The sequence below is a fragment of the Pyrenophora tritici-repentis genome, chromosome 10 (assembly GCF_003171515.1).
Source record: "Pyrenophora tritici-repentis strain M4 chromosome 10, whole genome shotgun sequence".
In the NCBI taxonomy this organism is placed as follows: Eukaryota; Fungi; Ascomycota; class Dothideomycetes; order Pleosporales; family Pleosporaceae; genus Pyrenophora; species Pyrenophora tritici-repentis.
This window is the reverse complement of record NC_089399.1, coordinates 4134099-4155869: the sequence shown is the minus strand read 5'-3', so window position 1 is coordinate 4155869 and position 21771 is coordinate 4134099. Positions and strand designations below refer to the sequence as shown.

Genomic DNA, 21771 nt, shown 5'->3' with positions numbered 1-21771 from the left:
AGATTGAGCAGATGGTGTTCGGCGTGCGCGCTGCGAATCCGTGCGCGCTGCGCACGGGCACGTTAGCTGATAACATGATCCATGGGCGAGCGGCGCACACGGGCGAGCGGCGCACCCCACCAACTTTACTCACCTTACTGATCTTAATCTACAATGGCTCAACGCAGCGCTACTCAATTACTATCAAATGAAGCAGATATTCAGCTTGCTATCTCATCTATTAATGCGCACCAGATCCAAGGTACCCGTACTGCTGCAGTAGTCTACAACGTAGCCGAAACAACGCTCCGCCGCCGACGCGCTGGTATACCTGCCCGACGCGATTGCCCGCCCAACTCAAGGAAGCTTACCCAGAGAGAAGAGGAGGTGATTATTAGCTATATACTTCAGCTAGATCTGCGTGGATTTGCGCCTACCTACACAGCTGTACGTGATATGGCTGATAAGCTGCTGGCTGCGCGTGGTGGAGAGCAGGTTGGAGTCAACTGGCCATCTACCTTTGTTAAGCGTACAGACAGTCTTCGGACGTGTTTCAACCAAGCGTACGATAGGCAGAGAGCTCTTTGTGAGGATGCAACATTAATAAAGAGGTGGTTTAAGCTTGTAGAAGAGACAAAGGCTGAGCTAGGTATCTGCGATGAGGACGTCTACAACTTTGATGAAGCTGGCTTTATGATGGGCAAGATTACAACGCAGCTAGTTATAACAGGAGCAGAGAGGAGAGGCAGGCCGAAGAGTATTCAGCCAGGCAATCGCGAGTGGGTAACGCTGATCGCTGCTATCAGCGCTGCTGGCTGGTCAGTCCCACCGTTCCTCATCTTCGCTGGCCAGTACCACCTATCAGCCTGGTATAAGGAAGCTGAGATCCCACGCGACTGGGCGATCGCAGTCAGCGATAATGGCTGGACGAATAATGAGCTTGGAGTTGAGTGGCTAAAGCACTTCAACGCTCACACGCAGGCTCGTAGTGTAGGCGCGCGTCGCCTGCTTATTATTGATGGCCATAAGAGCCACCAATCTCTAGAGTTCCAGGAGCTCTGCAAGGAGAACAATATCCATACGCTCTGTATGCCTCCTCACTCATCTCACCTACTCCAGCCACTTGATGTTGGCTGCTTCTCGCCATTGAAGCGCGCGTACAGCCGTGAGGTGGAGAGCCTTATGCGCAACCACATCAACCACATCACCAAGCTAGAGTTTCTGCCAGCGTTCAAGGCAGCATTTGATCAAGCGTTCACGCCAGCCAATATCTGCTCAGCCTTCCGCGGCGCAGGCCTTGTTCCTCTACAACCAGAGGCTGTTCTATCAAAGGTAGATGTACAACTGCGTACACCTACTCCTCCAGCAGCTCTGCCAGAGGCTCCCTGGGTAGCTCAAACGCCGAGCAACGCGCGTGAGCTTGAGGCTCAGTCAAGCCTAATACGTGAGCGCGTGCGCCAGCACAAGAGCTCATCACCAGCTTCAATTATTATGGCGATTGACCAGCTAAAGAAGGGCGCCGAGGTGATGATGCTCTCTGCTGAGCTGATGCGCGATCGGATCTCTAGTCTTGAGAAGGCCAATAGCGCAGCCTCAGAGCGTAGGCGGCGCTCTAAAAGGCGTATACAGAAGCATGGAGTACTCACAAAGGGAGCTGGAGAGGATATACTGGCTCAAAATGAGGCTGACCAGCAGATTGCTCATGAAGAGCGTCAAGGAGGAGCGCGATCAGGCCTCAGCCAGCGGGCTCAAAGGCGCTGCACTAGGTGCAAGGAGACTGGGCACAACTCGCGCACATGCAAGACTGATACTATTAATATAGAGTAATCTACTGTATCAATATCTAGCAATAATATTATCGCGTTGTTGAGATGCATCGCTTTAAAGTTGCAAAAGTTGGTGGGGTGCGCCGCTCGCCCGTGTGCGCCGCTCGCCCATGGATCATGTTAGAGCGTTTAGAGAAAAAGGACGCGGCCCTAACAAAGCTATAAGTTAATGACTGGTTCTGGCTCGTTCATGAAAAGATTGTGCCTTGTAAGGTATTCTCTGACATTCTCGAGACGGTGGCTTACGTCAGGCATCGCCCTAACAACAGACGCTTGCATCGACAGCGACGCGACAAAGGGAAAGCCCTAAAGAATGGGCTAGATGTATAGACAAGAGGACCCAAAGGACTAGATAGAGGTGCTAGAAGAGTTGATCATGCGGCGAAGGGAAGAAGGTTGTGGTGTTCGTAGGACTGGCGATCACAATTTCCTGAAAGGGTTTAATTTGTGATGGGCTAGAGCCCAGTGGGTGAATCCTCGATGATATCTCGGTCACGTGTGCGAGACGCACAGAGCAACCACACGCGTCTGAACGACGCTTAGACCATCCGCACAGTCCATAGGTAGAAGGTTATTCCGGCCGCTCCCCGAATAACCTTCAGCACGAGATAGCTTGTAGTTCTCTTCCCTATCGAATACAACTCCAGTATACCTGTGCGATTGCTCCCTGAGCGTAGCCCCTTACATAATTTTGGAATAGGGGGTGTTCCGTGTCGCCATACCTGAGTAGGCATAACTTACGTACATGTAAAAAAGATACTATAGATATAGCCTAATCTACTCTACAGATTTCTATAAATTGTATAATTGTGTTGTTAAGATGCGTTACTTTGAAGATGCGAAAGTTGGTGGGGTGCGGCGCTCGCCCGTGGAACACGTTACAATCAATACAACACATACATACTCTCCTAATTTCTGTTAACAACACCCGTACTCAACCGTGCAACAGCACTCTACACCTTTTGTTTACGGTTCTTATCTATAGCACCTAGGGCATTTGCAACCTAATATGCCTTGTTCAGCCCAACCCTTCTTAATTTCCGCAACTGGTTACTTTGATCACGCTCGAACACCAATTCCAGATCATTGCGATCACTAACTCGTATCCCAACAGGCTCCTGATATGTTTCTATGGAGTTGATGCCAGCCGAAACATGGCGCAAATGCTCACTGCGCTTTGACTGCAACGCAAGAACAATGATCTCAGTTGCCGAATTCCATGCCGTAGATGTGTGGCCGCTACTGAGCATGTATGTTATGTATCCGACAGCGAATATGCAGTATGCCATGATAACGATTAGCGATAAGCGTGTAGATGTGGATGATGTTTCATATCCGTAGCCAAGACGCGTTAAGGCAATCTCAATCACTGTATACTGTTCATTTCCAGATGCGCTTTGTATCTGCTCTCTCCAAGGGATTTCGGAAAAGACGGTAGCCAACGCAACAGCTAGTCTGGTGCTGTCACTTTGAAAATCTTTGGATATCATGGCGCCAAATGACGGAGTGTTCAAGCCAGTGATGCTGTCGAGGTCAGCGGAAATTGGGCGTGCAGTTTTGGGTAAACCATGATCCAAGTTCGAAAGCGAGCCTGTACGGACTACCCATGAACCGCCTTCCGCTGCAAGTTCGTGTTGAGACGGCTCCCAGAAAGCGGCTACTGTACATGTCTTTGTGTACAAACAAGGACCGGACAACGGCGTAGATTGATTGAATTTGTTGAGTAGTAAATCCAAAATCACGTATCGCTCCAGGCTGGCGCAATTGTTTTGAATGAAGCTGCCAACAACTGAAGAGGAACCGGGTTCAGGCGAAGCAACCCAGACCGGTGGTATAGCGTTGACTGGTGTGTCTCGAGAGCCGCCATGGTCGAGAAAATGCTGAATTAGGTTCCTCAGACTGGAAATAGTGCCGATAGAAGCACCGTCGTCCAGAGAGTAGGTGACTGGCGTATCCAATGTCGTTTGTCGAGTGTTGTCTGCATTTAAGCAGTGCGCTGTGACTGTAACACGTGGTAATTTAACCGATCTTATGATATCAATCCCAGGGATCCAAGTACCGCCATCTTTCATGACAGGAATCTGGTATAAGACCTGTGCACTGAGCTGGGTCGGGATGGTGGCGTTTGCGGAGCGTACCAGGAAATTGCCTTGGCCGTTTGGAACCTCCTTCTCCGTCATGATATAAAGCAAAGCTCGTGAGGTCAAGTGTACCATCGTGTCGTTTCCATTGTAATAGATTTGAGTGCTGGTATACTCTGTCTGTGATTCTTCCGCGAATGCGTAAGTTGTGGAAAAACGATCCAAGTTACTGCACTCTGTCAACGCTGGTCATAATGCGTTGCGCTTTTTTTTGCTCACAATGTCAAATTTTGCCTGTTATCTAGTCGAGAGGGGAACATGGCATCTTCATCGCTCGTGGATCGCCAGTGCAGAACAATTGGTCTGCTTGACATTCCTGCCCGTGGAATCATCAAAACAGCGCTCGACGGCCCAACAAGAGCTGTCAAAAGGATTAACAAAGGAACCAGACAAACAAACAGCGCTTTCCGCCGCCCGCAGAAGGACTGAGATGTCACTGCAGCCAGTAGATCGAGCGACCAGAGGTAGGATATTTGCATCGCCTGTGTAGATGCTGACAGCGCACCTAAAGGCAAATATCCTTCCATAATTTGTGAACGAACGATGCTTAAGACGATCTCAGCAAGGGATGCCTGCATCAGAAGCTCTTGTAATTTGGCGACAAATTGTAGCGTAGTAGAGAGCGTGAAAGAAGGTCCCACAAAATGTTGACTCCAGTTCAGTATCAAGACCGCGACTGCACTGCTCAGGGGAACCAAGTGTAGTAAAGCATGGCCAGTAGCTAACCAATGACTCTGGTACATCGCAGTCTTGCGACGTTCTGCAGAAAATGTCCATGACTTAATCGGGGCAAGAAATTGCAGCTTCCAATATCGGAGGAAGTCCTGACTACTCGAGATTTGTGGTTGTTCGCTACTATCGCTTACAACAGGTCGAACCTTGTCTTCAATCAGGTTGGTCCCTGGGTCATCGTGTCTAGGTTTGTGAGCTCAGATGTTGACAAGTAGTGGGGATTCGCTAGCTCACCTTTGACTATGCATTAGTATTGCTAGTGGTAATGTCGTGAGGTCGATCTGGTAGTTACACAGAGAGAAAAATCACAAAACAATTTACTACAAGCCAGGGCATGAAGTATGTTCATAAATCGGATGGGTTAAGGGGGTCAGATGCTTAAAACATGCGGGCTGCGTAATGCCGGCTACCCTGCCACAAAAGCTCGCTTGTAGAGTACCTTAATCTGTGATGAAACACGTTAATCCTGAGTAGGCAGGCACATAGAGGCAAGACAACGCCGCCAAGCGGTCGACAACAGGGTCGCGAAATGCTGCAAGCGAAAGCTGAAGAACAGTGCTCCCCTCATCCATCTCTTTTGAGATTGCCTAGCCTCATATGAAACGACGAAGAGATAGCTATTGAAGCCCCGCCGCCGCTGCTAGATGATTGCTAGCTGCTGTGATCACTGCAGAAAACCGTTGTGCCGCCACCGCCGCTTCGAAAGCCATTTAAGATGTCCCTGACCGCGACAGCAGCGCTTCTAATGTGTATTCCACCGTTAGGCCCGCATAGCAGCTCTCTATATAGCAAGAGTTTGCATATGAGCGTGGTATGGACCGTACATAACCGACCCGTTCCTGTCGTAAGTGGCTGCCCCCGCCCTGCCGCCGACACGAGCTCGTCCCGCATCGCCTTCGCACACGGATACACCCACAATTGATATTGCACCGTTCTGTTCAGTCGCGCATCGCGTCCAATAAACAGGCCTAAATGTAGACGCACACAATTCAGATTGATAGGATTACATTGATAAAGTGGGTGCGTATCCAATCACGACATTTACTGCTAAAAGACATCGTGACAGTGACACTTCCTACCCATGGCGCTCCACCTCTCTCACGATTGTTACGTTTTTTCGTTCCATCGTATGTCCCACCGCTTTCGACGGTTTCCGCTGTACTATTTTGGCTTTGTCTCGGCCACGATTGCTGCAGGTTCCTCTCCTACTACCATTGGACGCGCCTACTGTTGGCATTACTGCAAGAAAGGCACAGGCTACTTACTACACTTGTAACCATACACGCGGACTTTTCCGTAACAACGACGACAGCGACAATTACGCCGGGCTTGATTTTAAGCCTGTGCCATACCTTGAGCGGCGCCACATTGCGCGTAGTGGGCACGGCGGGCTTTGCACAGCCCCACCTTCCGTGTATAGCTTAGCGCTAGATGACCGCTGCAATTGGTCCCTCCTTATGCGAAGAGCAACCCTGTGAGCCGATGTTGCCCAATGAGAGCGCAAGTGTAGCAAATATCCAGACCTTACGCTACCTTTCATTGGCCAACATCGGCCCACTAGGATATTCGTCGCGCAGGGAGGGAGGTTAGCTTGTCAACAACCAGACCAGCAGATAGGACAGTGTAGGTGAAGTCTCACAAGTTGACTCAATTCTGGACTGTATTGGTGTGGTCGCGTTAGGGCTGCCCGAGATATCGGCACACAGCTTGATCAAAAAATATGCTTAAGCAGCTGCATCAGACAAAGCCAGCAGACAAAGAAACGTATGTAGAAGCTGGCAAGCGCCGCCAAATTATCCTTGGTAAACTGTGCGCCTCCTGCTACCAGGAGCGTGCGATATTTTAAGGGATCCACGCTAGACCCAAAGCACGTAGATTAGGGGGTGGCGCCACACTAGACTGCAACAGGAGAAAGTCAGCACCTGATTCGCGTTACACGAACGCGTTTTTGGGGCAAAATGCACGATTACTTGACTAGGAAAAATCAGTGGTTGATACCACGAGGCATCTTATACTAGGCGCTCCATAGAAGATGAACAATCCCATTAGACCGAGGAGAGCATTCTCTGATGCCTGTTGTGGAGGCGTCATTCGTCTCCTCATATTGATTAGGGGCTGTGCGAGGTGGCGCAAGAGATGAATCTGCCTTGCGATAGGCATCTACCGTAGAGCGGAGTTAGGATAGGCTCGGAGAGCGACTAAAACCTTGGCACCAATGCCTCAATATATTACAAACTATTGGAACAAGGTCCCTCTAGTAGTATGACTACTATGGATAACCGAGTGGGAGGAGGGACAAGGCGGGGTGGCTGCAACGTATTGTATTTGTCAAGCGTCAAGGTTGGGGAGAATCATCATGTCGTATTAGAGCTATCGGGAAGAGGTCTATATACGCAGTGGGAGGAGAGAAGGAGCTAGGCCGTAAAGGTACTAGCGGGTAAATAGGTGGCTGCCTGGTTGCCCAAAGAGGAGCCAAGGGATAAGCCCTATGGCCGACAGTATTGACTATCGTATTGAGTGTGTCAAACTCACTCTGTTCTGGTGGGTGCTATTGCCCAGCGGGCGGTGCCTGCCACACCAGCATATCATGTGACTCCCAAGCACCTTCTACCCTGGACTGAACTCAGATATTCTCAACAATTATTATTATTATTTGTTGGTAGGCCTTGTACGATCGTATGGGTGAATAACAACAACGAGGTTCTTCTGGTGACTGGTATTGGTATTGATTCTCTACGAACATAGGTGCTACGAAGGTTGTCAGAATATGGGCATATTTTGGGTGGTGGACAAAATCCGGGTGTTCGGAGCTGTGGATTCTGTGGATCAGTTAAATTAGTCAGCGCGCACAATCCACCGCGACCCAACTGATCGAACAGCGTTGGACAACAGAACAACACCACATCAGACCAGAACAATACAATCGATCCCCATCATATTATTATACTATTATCCCCGTCTTTGATAACCCATCACAATCTGACAAAGGTATACCTAAGCTCAGCACAAGTCGGGCCGAAGTGTCAAGCAGCCGACGTCTCTACCGATACTCGCGATCCGACAACCATCTTTATTGATTCTATTAACACGAAAGGCCTACTAATAAATCTTCAAGCTCCAGCAGTAACCATAATGGTAACCTGTTCAGAGTCAACCTTGATCGGAACTGTCTCTGAACTGCGAAAGTTTCTCTCTATATTCACAGTTGTCAACAATCAATTCAATCCGAAGCTCAAAACCAGCCGCTAACCCTACAAGGTAAGATTTAAACCTATATAAGCAGTTGATAGCCCTAGATAGGAAGTCAATCAATTGAATCTGAGATCACTAAGCCCCACTTAATTGATTGTTGACAAGTCTGTCTATATTATCCAAATCCAGTGCGCTATACCTCGATATCGAGGGATGGAATCTCAGTCGCCATGGAACCGTCTCGATCGTCACTATCCTTGTACATCCATCAAACCAAGCCCAACTCATCGATGTCTCGGCACTGGGTGACCTAGCCTTTAGCGCAGCATTAGAGGACGGCAAGACTCTTCGGTCTATTTTAGAAGACCGCAGCTTTTGCAAATACATTTGGGACGTACGAAACGATGCAAACGCCTTGTAGTTCCACTATAGAGTGAGCCTTAGTGGCATTACTAACCTCCAACTGCTCGAAAATGCCTCAAGATCAGACGACAAAACATACGTTCGCGGCCTCGATAAGTGTATTCAGAATGACTTAAAACTTAGGTTCATAAAGACAAGCCGCTGGCTTAGGACAAAACAAGACACCAAGAAGCTCATGTGCACCGACGTTTTTTCCATCCGCCCGTTAGAACCCAAGACAATAGAGTACTATCAAAACGATATCATACATCTGCCAGCTTTACGTAAGATATATATAGCGCGTATAAAGCCTAAGTAGCTTAATAAGGCGAAAGAGGAGAGTGAACATCGCGCTACTCAAGCACGATCCCCTGAATACGACCCGCAGTCTAAGGGGAAGAAGGTAGGACCTTGGGGCTCGGGTGGTAAAGGGCGCATCCTTACGATTAACCAAATGTGCGAGATGATAGAAGAGGAGCGGGAAGAGGCTATCGAAAGAGATTTGTTTGGGTATAACGATGACTTAGAATTCCTCGATGGTGATGATGGATGGGACCAAGAAGGTCCCGGCGACTATGAAGATTGGGGCGCTTTACACAGTGATTGGGACAAATATTAGTAAGACTAGCAGTGCTCGCGGCTTGATCGCTTTGTTCGCGGACTGCTGGTGGGGGAGGCTGAAGGCTGGCGAAAAGATGAAGTTGACGCAAGCCGCGACTCAGTCAGAGGAGTTAGAGAAAGAGAAGAACGCCGCAATTCAGGCAGATACCGACCGGTAAGATTTCAGAGTCATTAAACTGAGTACTGACGTGATTTCGAGAGTTATCGCGTGCAATTTAATCTTGTAAATAATAGCTTGAAGTAATGATGCCGCTCTACTCAAAGATTTTCGGGCTTGGAGCTTCCGGCATTCTGTTCTGTGTCGAGGCCAATGTAACGGGCTAGAGCCTGGCACGTGGCTGGCTGGGCTCGTACTTCTCTCCACACTTGTAGTCTTTCGCCTATTTCTCTAACTCTTTGTCGTTCAGCGACCAGCTGAACCACAGATTTTCTCCTTGTTCGCAAAGTACCGCAGTATGCAAACCATGTTTGTCCACATGAGCAAATGACCAAGTCCCCTGCTTTCCCCACAGCGCGAAACTATCTGGAAAATTGAGACCCTGTCGGTTGTCATTGGCAACTCCGGCGCGGTCGCTTGCATCCTGCAAGACTCTATAGTCAGCCAATCCCTGGAGTCCTCATGCGCGCCCATGATCTGAGCTATTGTACCTATTGTGGCTATCCGTGTACACCCAGCGAGGCTGGCGCGCTGCCGTGAGCCAGCTTGGAGCCAGTGTAGCACTGCCCTTTGACCAAGTCACGCTATCCTCCTGACCGCGCCATAGCAGAACCACACACCCAAGGACGTATAGTTGACAAGGTCGAGCAGGTGGAGGAAGCGGAGGCGGGGCGGCGACGGCAATATCGTTGATCAGCCTGACCTGTGTATTAGGCAGGGCATAAAAGCTGACGTGGGCGATTCTCTGCGGCTGGAGAGGCAAAGTGGTTCCAGCGTCTCGATCCCGCCTCACGCCCCGCCTTACGCCCCGCCTCACGCCCCGACTCACCGCCCCGACTCACGCCCCGCTCCAACGCCTGCCTCCTCCAAGCCCAACTCAAGCACATGATGCCGATTATTCGGCGCACTGGTTCCACCAAGAATTTGTTCCGTCGCTGCAAAGTTGCGAGTTGAGAGTTTTTATTGCCACTGAAGCAAGTAAGAAAGGCCGTCGAGGTCGGATTGGGGAGCGCAGCATCAGCTCTGTATCCTGTTTCTGTGCATCGTTGAAGTCGAATTAGAAGTACGCCGTCACCATGCTAGTGTCATCATGGCAGTGCTGCAGCAGATGCTCGATGATGGTGGAGCTTAGGATGGTCTTTCCACATCCTGGGATCCCGTACAGCCACAGTCGCGACGCTGCTCTCTCCTTCCATTCTGCGAACTTGGCGCTTTCTAGCAGCCAGAGCCCAGTCTTAGCTTGCCGCCGCTTGTGGGTTTTGTGGTAGTTGGTGGACGGGTCTGGCGCAGAGAGCCAGCTGCAGATCTTGACAAGCTTCTCTTCTTGGTCATGGCTGCGGCCCCTATATTTCAGAATAACCGCGCTCCTCAGCCGATCGAGTGAGCGGTAAGTGGACGCCGAATATGCCGAACAGAAAATACGCTCCATCTTCTTCCTCTGTCGTCTGCCGATTCGCTGCCCAAGAGAAACGCTCAGCAACGTCGAACTCGGACATGTCGCTCCCTAACGGAGCTTTGAAAGGGATTCCTGTAACCTCGTGTATGGTGTGCTTGAGCGACTCCTTGTCACCCAGCCACCCTCTATCTTCAGAGAAGAACTCGACGGAGTGAGGAGCAAGAAGTTCCTGGAGGGTCCAGCCACGGTTGAACCACCTGCTCTGCCTGAACGGTGACTCGCCATTGGCTTCCAGAGTGTCGCTTCCGACATCTGCAAGGAAGACATAACACTTTTCAGCGTTCTGGTACCAGCGAAACATAGAGTTGATCGCTTTCGACAGCTCCGTATTGTTTGCCTTGTCGATGCAGCAAGTGTCCACCCAGAAGTAGTCCAGACCGTCACGCTCTGCCTGTCGTGCGCAGAAGTGAATCTTGTTCCAATCAGCTTCCTTCTTTGCAACAACGTCCTTGACATTATCCAGGCTCTTCAGATTATCGAAGATCACCTCCTGCTCCCCCCAAGTGTGCGAGAGGATCGCATAGGGAGGAATCTCCTCGCTGCGAATAATATCCTTCGTCCATCTGAGCGTCCCGTCGCTTAAGGTATATAGCAGTCGCATCGGGTGGTATGTATCTGTCTGCGCGAGCGGTAGAAGGAAGTCTTGGAGCCTCGAAGCAGGCTGACGGAATCGACGGTGCACGGCGGCTCGCTTGCGTAGGGCGTGGAGATAGTAGCTGTTAGGACTGTTTCGAGTTCTAAGTAACGGGTAGTTAAGTTAGAGGTGAGGAAGACTGCCCTCCTCGTTGTTGGGGCAGGCTACATCTCCTACACCCAGGCCAGGAGGCGCAGCCCACCTGCGCCGTGACGTGAGGCTGGCCGGGCAAGGCTAACAACGCATCATCGCGCGATAGCCACCGTGCTAGAAAGCAAGAAGCAGTTTTTGCTTAACTATGCGATCTGATGCTGCAGAGAGCGCGTTTCACAGGCCGTTGTTTGCTGCAGAAGCACATCAGGATGTTTGTGCAGTGCGTATTGGTTCGCCCGAGGACGCACTGGCCACAGAGACTGTGCCGCTATCGTTTTGTGTGCCGGAACGCGACGCAACTCAGCGACAACCTCAACACTAACTAGGAACACGGTCAGCGGCGCGTTTGTCTAACTTTAGCGGTATATTGCTGTTGATGCGCACTATGCTATAAACCATATTCACGCCGTCTTCTCCTACCCAATCACAACTACGACGTTCTCGAGCCTGCCGCCCTTGGTGATCGAGTTTCAACATTGCTTATTACCGGTATTACGTTCGGCAAATTTCCGCCACACCACTGCTCTTGGCTTGCATGGCGGGGTAGCCATTTACATCCAGCCTTGTGGCTCACCTGTTCTCGATCTACCATCTTCGTCTCTTGTCCCTTACTCAGCTATGATGTTGTGGGAAGGCTCCCCCCTGCCCCACTCTTCCCAAATATAGACCTCTTAGATGCGTACACATACATATCCATCGAGCCTTCGGTAGGGTTTACAGCCAATAGCAGTGAGTTGCCATACGCATCAATAGCTGTCAGCGACAGCATGAGCGTCAGAAGCCTGGCGCAGCTTGGCATGGGTAACGTGCTTATGATTAGCATCAGCATCAGCATCGGTTACTCAACAAGAGACGATGATCGGCAGGCCAATCAACGTGAAGCGCAATCTCCGGGAGCAAAAATCTACGGGACAATGTGTGTACACTCTCATGCACTTGCAGCTTCCGGTTTCTATAAGCACGTAACTTTTGATCCCATGCTAAGCCTCTCTCGGTTAATGGTGATCTTACCTGAACAGTGCTAGCTCCAGTCAGCAATGCCATGGGCTAATCTTCTCCTCTACTCGGGCCAATCAAAGTGAGATATTCATAGGGTCTAAGCATTTTCTGAGCAAGCGTATACTAGGCGGATCGATGTGCCGTGCGAGATGACAACTGAGTTGCGTGTGCAAAGCGGAAGCTGCAAGTGCATGGGAGTGTACGGCGACATTTATACAGTCGCTAGCGATTGTGGCTTCACCCCTGTCGGCAGCGTTCCAAAAGTCTAGTCATCAAAGGATCGAGGACTGGCCGGTCACACCAATAATTCAGCTGCTAACTTCTTGTGCTAAGCTATATAAGGAAGGTGGGGCTGCTCAAATCCGTTGCGCAGCTGCGCGTACGGGTGAAGCCACAATCGCTAACGACTGTACCATAGGTGTAGTTAGTCTGACCCTGATCAACTTATCCAAGCTGTAAAATTTTCAGTGTAGATCGCCGTTTGCAATAGCGTCGTACCCGAATGGTGTTGATGATGCAAGCACAATAAGCGGGTTGTGCGCCAAGTCGACCCCACCTCGGAATCAATACCATTTGCAACGCATGAACAGTACATAACGTTGAGCTCTGTGCCGCGTTCAGATAATTCAAGTTATAGCATCTATTTACAACGATCATGCAGCCCTTGACCCAATCATGCATTGGAGGAACTATATGCAGTCGCTGACCAAAGTCGAGTTAAGATCTTCGTAAGGATAAGGCATGAGTAGCCTTATCGATCGGCTCGCCTGTGTACCAAGAAATTGCATTGCTATTCCAAAAGTCGTCATAAGAAATTGACCCTCCTAATCTTGTCTTGTGGCTTGTCATTCCTTGCATGATCATAGATATCCGCACTTTCATTGGAGCTGCCTATGAATTGTTGCATAATGTGGCGCTGAGTATGGGGGTTTGATGTTGTACGAGCTTCGTGGCGGGCGCTAAATGGCCACTGCTGCTGGGGTCCGCGTCGTGCAGAGCATGTGTTCAGCATTGTTGCCTGAAGATGATGGTGCCACTACAATAACTATTGAGCACATACTCAACGGCATCGAGAAGTCTCCACCTTCTCATTTTGTCTCGCACAGTGTTGGAAGGCCTTGTACGATCGTACGGTGAATAACAGTAGCTAAGGTAATCTTGTGTATTGGTATTCTGGTGTATGATGATTCTACGAATGTGGGGGCTACGAAGGTATACATAGCGTTGGGTCCGAGTTGGGCCGAAGTAGGATCGAGGCGGTACATTGGGCCTTATTAGGCGACACACCGTGTGTATGCCGACAGTTAGAGAGGTTGACTGCAGAACTCCGCAACAAGGTCACCGAACTTCTCAAACCCCACGATGCTGGCCATCCGATCACGTACAACCATTACCTAACCGAGAATGTCCAAAAATCGCAAAGTAAACGGCAAGCACGAGAGATCAAGAGGTTTCTAGAACGAATTCTTGGCGAAGACTATACCGCCGTTGGCGTTTTCAATATCCCTATCAACGTTAACATGTTAATCAATGCACTAGTATCAAAAACTGAAGCAGACATGAGTAATTACGCTAGCTCTACTGCCACGGATTTTATGGAAGCCTACTACAAGGGAAGTACTGTTAACATACCTTCTGTATCAGAGCCTAACTACCGCAGGTGGCAATGAAGAAAATCATCGACGATTTTAGTGTGCTCGCTGTCGAAGCACGTCTTATTCAAGAGCTTCCATCCTTGTTCTGTCCAGCCAATGTAATCGATATTGATGATACAGCAGTGGCTGTCTTGGCGTCAGAAAGCGAGGAAACATCGACAGAGAGGACACTTTGTAACGAAAAACTTAAGATACTAGAAGATGGACTGAGAGAATTGCAGAACATTCAGGAGCTACCATCAGCTATACAAGGTACGAGGTTCTGGCATCCAGAACCCGACGGAACATCTATGAAAGGTGCGCATAGTTAACCGAAGGCTCTTCTGCTGCTGACAAGACGCCACAGATCTCGTATGGATAGAATACATATCGGGATCACCAAGAAAGCACCAGCCGAACGAATGTGTTGCATCTTCACCCAGACGGCCGTTCATACCAGAAAACGCTGCGCCAGCAGATGATTGGACTTATCCCGAAGAAGCCCCTGTGTCAGACTATCCACTATATATACCTTCATGCTACAACTGCAGGAAGGTCGGCCTTTTTGTAGTTCGACATAAAGGGCATGGTATCATCATCCCGATCTAGGCTCGTGGCTGTTTGGGTGGCTGGATGCTTCTATCATCGTCATCCGTGTGGCAGTATGAATGTTTTCGCCAATGGAGCAACATGCAAGAGCTTTCCCCAGTGTTCCGATACAGTCGACGGGCCCAAGCCGTGTTACAGCCGCTGGGCAGCTGGAGTTGGCAAGAAGGTCAGTTGGTGCGGATCGTGATCTCACTTTGGTTGGAATTTGCTTCATCAATGCGTCCTGCTATGCGAAGGTTCGCTTCAGATCCTCATGTCTAGTGGACACGTCATGCAAAAGGCGGTATTGTTACGCAAACACGCTCAGCCATGTATCAGAACGCACAGTCCATAGTGGCACAGTTCTACTCTGGTATTCTGCTCTGGAATGCCCCTGGATTCCAAAACTAAACCTAATCGGGAAATCTAATTTGCGCTCAAGCCACCCAACCCCAAACCCAACGCCCCTGACACCGTTTTCCTCACCTCTTGCATTTCCGCCAAAGCACTTGCTATTACTCTAATTAGCAGCACGTGCAACCACTCTCTTTCACCGTTACATATTCATCGTTGCTTGTTCCTATCGTTCCTTACTGCGCTAGACGTGTAAGACAACCTAGAACTCTCATTTCTGTCATGTCAGCAAAGATCTGGGAGACACTAGGCCTCTACCTCAACGAGCCAGAACCTGCAATTATCTGTCGTTCTTTCAAATTTGCTCTGAAAGGCTCTGTCGATTCTGTTGTGAAACATCGTAGGGAGAAGCACAATGCCCTTAAATCAACCCACGATGAGACAAGGCGCCTCTTGCGTCCTTACAGCTTCCTGGAACCAAAAAAGCTGCTTGTTCGACCGGACAGGTCAGCTCCGCACCCGTATCTCCTTGTACAGCACGGTGCTGCGTGCCAACATTGCCCTTTCGGGACTACGAGCATTGAGTTGCTAGGTCGCCATCTATTAATGTCAGTGTGTCCAATAACCAAGTAACTTGGCTTGGTTGGTTGACTTTGGTTGATTACGTAACAACCAACCACGAGTAAACGTCTGTCCGAGCAACCACAAGTAAGGGTTCTCGCATTACTCGAGTCAACTCGAAGTTGGTTGACGACCTTACGGCATTAGGCATTTTTGTAGAGGAGGTGGGCGACCCAGAGTTTTTTGGGGCATCGGGATAGGAAAAACTATTAGTCTGAATGTTCTGATTGGCTGGAAATTGCCGCTCTTGAGATTTGCTGTCGAAAACTCTAACGCCTGCAGCCTCAATGTACGAAACCGCCAGACTCTAGGCCAAACATGCCTACCCACCCATTTTTTCAGCCTCGTGGAGGATCCACGGGTTCCCCTCTACCTAAGACTCCCTCCGAATCCCTTAGCTATACCCTAGAAAGCATAGAAACCCCAAGTTCCGTTTCAACCAACACTGCTGCCACCTTCGAAAGAGAGCTGCCGACATCTACTCAATGCCCTTTCCCTATTGACTGGGACAAAATTCGCTATGAAAGGAAGGTGTTGCCGTCGATTCGATATCGTCAGCCTCATAAGCGGGCCCTTAACTCTAAAACCCAGCCCTCGCCAATCTACAAACACGGTGCGCAGCTCACAACCGATGGAGAGAACAAGTTCTGGCTCTGCAAATACTGCCATCTTAGCGGCCAGCATGATTCTGCGCTGTATAGTAGTGAGAGTACTACTAGTATCATGTATTACCTAAAGAATCAACACAAACTTGAAGAATTTGGTTACAAAGTAATGGCATTAAACCCGTTCGATATAGCTAAGAGGGCAACGGGCTCTATACCATACCTTGGAGGCCGGCGCTTGATCTTTAACGACTCTCAGTTCAAGAACGAGTTTATTGACTGGGTTATTGATCTTGACTTTACTTTTCGACAAGCGACACATCAACGCACTCGTAATATGTTTGCTAGCTGCTTAGAGGATATTGATAGGATTCTACCTAAGAGCCCATCAACTCTTAGCACCTGGACAAAAGAGATGTGGGACGGTGATACTGGGAGACGTGCTTGGCTGAAGGAAAGGCTTCATCTTGCGAAAAGCAAGATCCATATCTCGACTGATGCCTGGACGTCTGAGGAAGGAACAAACTATGTGGCAGTTGTTGCTCACTTCCTAGACGAGAAGCATAAGTTGCAAACAGCTCTTCTTGACCTCCCGCCTCTCAAAGGCCCCCATTCTGGAGAGAACATTGCGAAAGTGCTGTCAACGGTTATCGACTTGTACGATATATCCGCTATCATTGGCTTCTTCATGATGGACAATGCTGGGAATAACGATACCTGTATTGAAGAACTAGCAAAGCAGTACCCCACAATCACACAGCAGAGTCGCCTTCGGTGCGTTGGCCATATACTAAATCTTATCGTCAAAGCTCTTCTCTTTGGGACGGGTGTTAGCAAGTTGGAGAAAGAGCTCTGTGGCGCATCTGATGACGAGCGGTTTGAGATATGGAGGAAGCAGAGCTTTATCCGCAAGCTCCATAATTTCTGTGTGTGGATTAACCGGAGTGATCAGCGGCGGGAGCTTCTGAGAGAGTATATCTTGCAGGCGTACGATAGAGGCAGCATCGAAAACCTTTACACTAGGGTACTGGCTGACGGTGGCGTCCGCTGGAACTCTGTGTACGCCATGATCGAGAGAGCTCTTAAGCTCCGTAACGCAATTGATTTGTTCTTTCTCCACTATAATCATAGTGGTGAAGGATACGATATCTCACAGGACGCTATTACTCAGCGCGATTGGACTGATTTGGAGCACTTCTTCAACATCTTGAAGCCGTTTAAAGATCTGACCAAACGCATGGAAGGCCGGGCCAATAAAGCTGGCCTTGAAGGATCACATGGCTCACTCTATGAGACACTCGAGTCACTTGACGTTCTCTTTAAGAAGCTCCAGGAGGCCGGAAAGTTCGCAGACGATCACCCCGAGCAGGTTTCGGAATACTATTCCTGTGCTATTGATACTGCCCGCCTCAAGCTTGAAGAATACTACGGCCTTACGGACGCTACGCCAGCCTACCGATGCGCTGTCGCCCTCCATCTTGCGAATAAATTTACCTATTTCGATATCGAATGGCAGCATGAGAAGAAATGGATCACTGAGGCGAAGCGGGTGGTGCATGATGAGTACGTACAATACGAGGAAGCAGCTGCGGAAGCAGAGATAGCAGAAGCAACACAAGAGGAGGATAATGAGGTTAGTACTGATAGCGATACGACGCTTGATCTTCTCCAGCAAGCTCGTAAGCGTCGCCAGCGGGTCGCCGCTAGTACGGCGTCTACGCGAGGAAAGAAGCGCGCAAGAGTCACCTCTGACCTTGATCAATTTATATCTAGGACTAATAAGGCTGATGGAGATGTTGAAGACCCTCTAGAGTGGTGGGTTCGCCATGCACCTGACTATTCTGTGCTCTCTAAGATGGCGTTTGATCTGTTTAGTTGTCCTGCAATGAGTGCTGAGTGTGAGAGGATATTCTCTCAGACGAAGAAGGTCATCACGGATGAACGAAATCGGCTCGATTCGGGGACTGTAGCGGCAATTGAGTGTCAAAAGCACCTTCTTCGAACTGGTATGCTCCTGTAGATTAGTATAGATATCAAATCGGGAAATTCTATCGAGTAATGTCAACCAACCAAGCAAAGTAAGGGCTTCTCGTCAACCAACCAAGCAAGGTAAAGGACTCTTGTCAGTCAAGTCAAGTAAGAGGGGCGATTTTTGGTTTACTTGGTTGATGGACACACTGATCAATGTTGCATAGGATGAAACGGAAAACGACGACTTGGCTTCGCGACCATGCGGTGGATGGCTTGTTCCTCCAGAGCTGGGATAGAAACGGCGCATGCGGCTACTGGATCGTCGACTCAAATCGCACGGTCACAGCTAATGATCGATTCGACAGCAGTCTGCTTCAACATTCTGTTCCACGGCTCATTCGACTTGAGCAATTGCATCATGATGAGCGAGAACGCATCACAAGTTGGGATGCAGGCGTCGCGGCCACCGATACTTGTAGCGTCGATATGGCGTTGAACACGAACTGGATGCGGCGCACGGGTTGGACTAAAACATTTGCTGTAACGGTTTGGGACTTGCCAAGACCGACTTGGGTGAGAGTTGGGTACGGCTATCGCTACCACACTTTCTCATCACACACACCTATATAGCTGCAGTTCCTCCATAGCTACACAATGCAACGCAGTCCTCCTCCTCTCCTCACACCGTTACATTTGCTGGTACCAACCGGAAGCTTCTTGTAGAGCTTGCGCAGCCTCCATGCGTTGCGAGAGGGAACCTCTGTCTTGAAACCTGCGGGGACAGAAAACTATGCAGCGTCAAAGAAGATGAGCGAAGATTAGTCCTAACAATTGCCGCTCTTGATCGATTATTCGATCAATGTGAAGATACCGCCGAGCATACAGATGTATCCATTCGCTGTTGGCTCCGTGGCCAGGACTCCGAACGCCCCTACAAGGCGCCTTTTGAGCTCGTTGGCCGTAAATCTACAACAAATGCGTATAGAAGGCTATTGAAGAGATGCATATGTTTCTGCGTGCGCTTGTGGAGGCTCGGGGACGATACCAGGCAATTACTAGTCCGCAAATCGATTACGGAAACCCGACTGGAAGCACTTACGCAGCTATGGTCAGACGATATATGGTCGACTCACCCTGATTTGCAAGCTCCGGGGTTTGAGGCTAGGGCTGAGTCGACTTAAGGCCCTGGGATAGAGCATGTGATGTATACCTCAGATAATGGGGTAGCATTGGTGACGAACTTGTTGTATCCAGGTCCGCTCTATCCTGAACACATCCACCAGCTACATATCAGATCCTCCATCTCGTCAAGCCTAATCATGCTATCATGCATACCGGGTCTACTCCTCCTTTTCATCACCATCTCCCTCCTGGGCAGGCTCGTATGCCTCACCGTCGAAGAACGTATTGCCTTCAACGTCGAACGCCTCCTGCGCATCATGGAAGTCGTCGTGATTATCGTCCTCATTATGCTGGAACAGATGCTCTTTGTCATAGTCTTCGTCGTCAGATTCATCCGCACCGTCAATCTGGTTGCTTGTGGCTTGTGTAGTATGTAGCAACTCGGTTTCGGTATCCTCTTGCTCCTCGAGAGCGGCGAAGAACGAATGCTCAGTAGAGAGCGGCTTTCCGGTCGTGATGAATCCAACAGGCGTGTGTTCGAAGTCGAGGCCACTACGACGTACAGCGAGCCAGTCATGCAGGAAAGCTAGAGGCTTCGCGGTAAATGTCTCCTTGCAATCACTCGGCACAAATTCGGCAGCGTCTTCACGAGTAGCTTCCATGCCTAGATAAGACATGATCATGTCGTACTCATTCCACTCGAAGTACAGACGACCTGCAAAGATGCCCAGCTCGACCTTTAACCAAGTTGGCGCTTTGAAGGTAGTTGGTAGACATGGGATTGCATAATAGTCGATGTCGTTGAAGTGTAGCATGTGTCGAGTGAGTGGGGCTGCATACACAATAAGATGACAAGTCGGGACGTCGAGAAGCTTGTTGCGCAGGATCGGGATAAGTCGGTCTGCCTCCTCGGGGCTGACTAACATGCCGATCTCCTTTTGGCAATGCCACAGCAGCCAGTGGCAGGGTCGAAGGAAGTTATCGTTTGTCTCAGGGACATCGACAGTCCTAGTAAACTGTGTAGAAACAAGTAGCCGACCAGGAGTACTGGCAGCCGTGGTTGTACCATGTTTGAAACCAAGTGCCGATTTCCGTAGAGCACAGAACATAGGTTCAAACGCACCGCTTGCCATTGATAGTCTACCAGTAGTGGCAAATTGCTTGATGTCGCGATGCAGCTCATCGATCGGCAAAGCTTCGAAGCGAACAGGCGGCTGCACCTCGCGAACGCACTCGAGCTCGAACTCCACCTCACGCTCTTGCTCTACTTCCTCGAGGCTAGAAGAGCAAATGGTCATGCCACGGTCCTGGAGGTCTCTTCTACGCTGCAGAATCTCGGTAGCATATAGCCGTAAGGGCGGGGCAAACGTAGCGGGGTCGACGAAATTGATGGCTTGCGCAGATTTTGGTTCGTAAAGCTCCTTCAACGAGACCTGCTCTTTCGCGCGTACGACCTTGAGGAACGCCTTTCGGGACGATCGAGTCTGAAGGAAGTCTGGGTAGTCAAGCTTGGCTTGTGTACGCTTCAGATAGTCGACGCTCTGGTTGTAGTACAGCGGCTCGAGCTGGTCTATGGCATTGCAAGACCGCTGTAGAAGCCATCGAATGACGTCGGGCGATCCTAGTGATTCAATAGGCGCCTTCGCAGCTGATCGGACATCCAGAATGCTCTGATGTACTTCAGGTGGAACGAAGAACGTGACGGACTGTGACTTTCCGAGAAGTCTCATTCTCATCGCTGCTTGTGCGAGTGCATCTTTGGTCAGATGAGGTCCTAGCGTTACAGCGGCCCTCGCGTATGGTGGAAGCTTGAGATCGGTGCCTAGGCAATAGTCAGCAGTCATTATTGTCAATTGATGCTGAAGCGAGTTGCAGAACTTCGGGTTGTAGCACCAACTCCGCAAACTTCTGTGAGACGCTTCAGCACGTGGCATTGAACTTACCTCGACAGTGACTCTCGTCAAGATACACCAGACATTCTTCCAAGTTCTCCACAAAGGGAGTGGCGACAAGCGGTACATTCATGCCTTTGCGATAGGCGACCATAGCACGGTGAGTGGTGTCGAAATAGACCGCGGCCTTTGCGGCTGTGTCGATGTCCAGCCATGCTTTAACAAGACCAAGATTGCTGTGCTCGAGAATCTGTGCACCAGCGTCGATGAGAATTCGAATGCGTGAATGGGGTTCCGCTAGAGTGCCAGGTTGCAACAATTTGCGCAGTAGATCAGTTTCGCTGAGACGACGCTTGGATTCAGGGTCCACCATGCGCACGTAGCGCCTGTTGCGATCTTCAAGTAGATAGCTCAGAACTTCAGCATTGCTGTGCGCCAGTTGCAGGAGGTCATTCTGCTTGATCGCCATGGGCAGCTGATGTCGCGTGTCGTTGGTGCCGGAGAACCCCGTCGTGGCTGCGTTACCACAGCGCATAGGATCATAAAGGACCAGATCGGAGCCTGATGCCGACAGTTTGTCGCTGAATTGCTTTGCGTGCTGTGGGAACACGAAGCTATTCATGAAGGAGTCAAGCAGGCACACCTTGTACCTGCTATTGGTTAGCAAAAGAACGATATCCGGAAGCTTTCCG

At 49.9% G+C, this 21771-nt stretch overlaps 6 protein-coding genes across 6 annotated transcripts; 3 read left to right on the top strand and 3 right to left on the bottom strand.

Moving 5' to 3' along the window:
• Positions 1-153: 153 nt before the first annotated feature.
• On the top strand, positions 154-1806 carry PtrM4_054250 (uncharacterized protein; the record flags this gene model as incomplete). Its single annotated transcript, XM_066105050.1, has 1 exon — positions 154-1806. The coding sequence occupies one exon, from the start codon at positions 154-156 to the stop codon at positions 1804-1806; it is 1653 nt and encodes a 550-aa protein (XP_065959614.1).
• A 1003-nt stretch (positions 1807-2809) lies between these two features.
• On the bottom strand, positions 2810-3985 carry PtrM4_054240 (uncharacterized protein; the record flags this gene model as incomplete). Its single annotated transcript, XM_066105049.1, has 1 exon — positions 2810-3985. The coding sequence occupies one exon, from the start codon at positions 3983-3985 to the stop codon at positions 2810-2812; it is 1176 nt and encodes a 391-aa protein (XP_065959613.1).
• A 6122-nt stretch (positions 3986-10107) lies between these two features.
• On the bottom strand, positions 10108-11107 carry PtrM4_054230 (HET domain containing protein; the record flags this gene model as incomplete). The annotated part of the gene is made up of 2 exons (XM_066105048.1): positions 10108-10393; positions 10473-11107. 2 exons carry the CDS (start codon positions 11105-11107, stop codon positions 10108-10110), a joined length of 921 nt encoding a protein of 306 aa, XP_065959612.1.
• A 3405-nt stretch (positions 11108-14512) lies between these two features.
• PtrM4_054220 (uncharacterized protein) lies at positions 14513-14722 on the top strand (the record flags this gene model as incomplete). Its single annotated transcript, XM_066105047.1, has 1 exon — positions 14513-14722. The coding sequence occupies one exon, from the start codon at positions 14513-14515 to the stop codon at positions 14720-14722; it is 210 nt and encodes a 69-aa protein (XP_065959611.1).
• A 1085-nt stretch (positions 14723-15807) lies between these two features.
• PtrM4_054210 (uncharacterized protein) lies at positions 15808-18114 on the top strand (the record flags this gene model as incomplete). The annotated part of the gene is made up of 1 exon (XM_066105046.1): positions 15808-18114. The coding sequence occupies one exon, from the start codon at positions 15808-15810 to the stop codon at positions 18112-18114; it is 2307 nt and encodes a 768-aa protein (XP_065959610.1).
• A 1291-nt stretch (positions 18115-19405) lies between these two features.
• On the bottom strand, positions 19406-21701 carry PtrM4_054200 (YL1 domain containing protein; the record flags this gene model as incomplete). Its single annotated transcript, XM_066105045.1, has 2 exons — positions 19406-21009; positions 21131-21701. The coding sequence occupies 2 exons, from the start codon at positions 21699-21701 to the stop codon at positions 19406-19408; spliced, it is 2175 nt and encodes a 724-aa protein (XP_065959609.1).
• Positions 21702-21771: the final 70 nt, after the last annotated feature.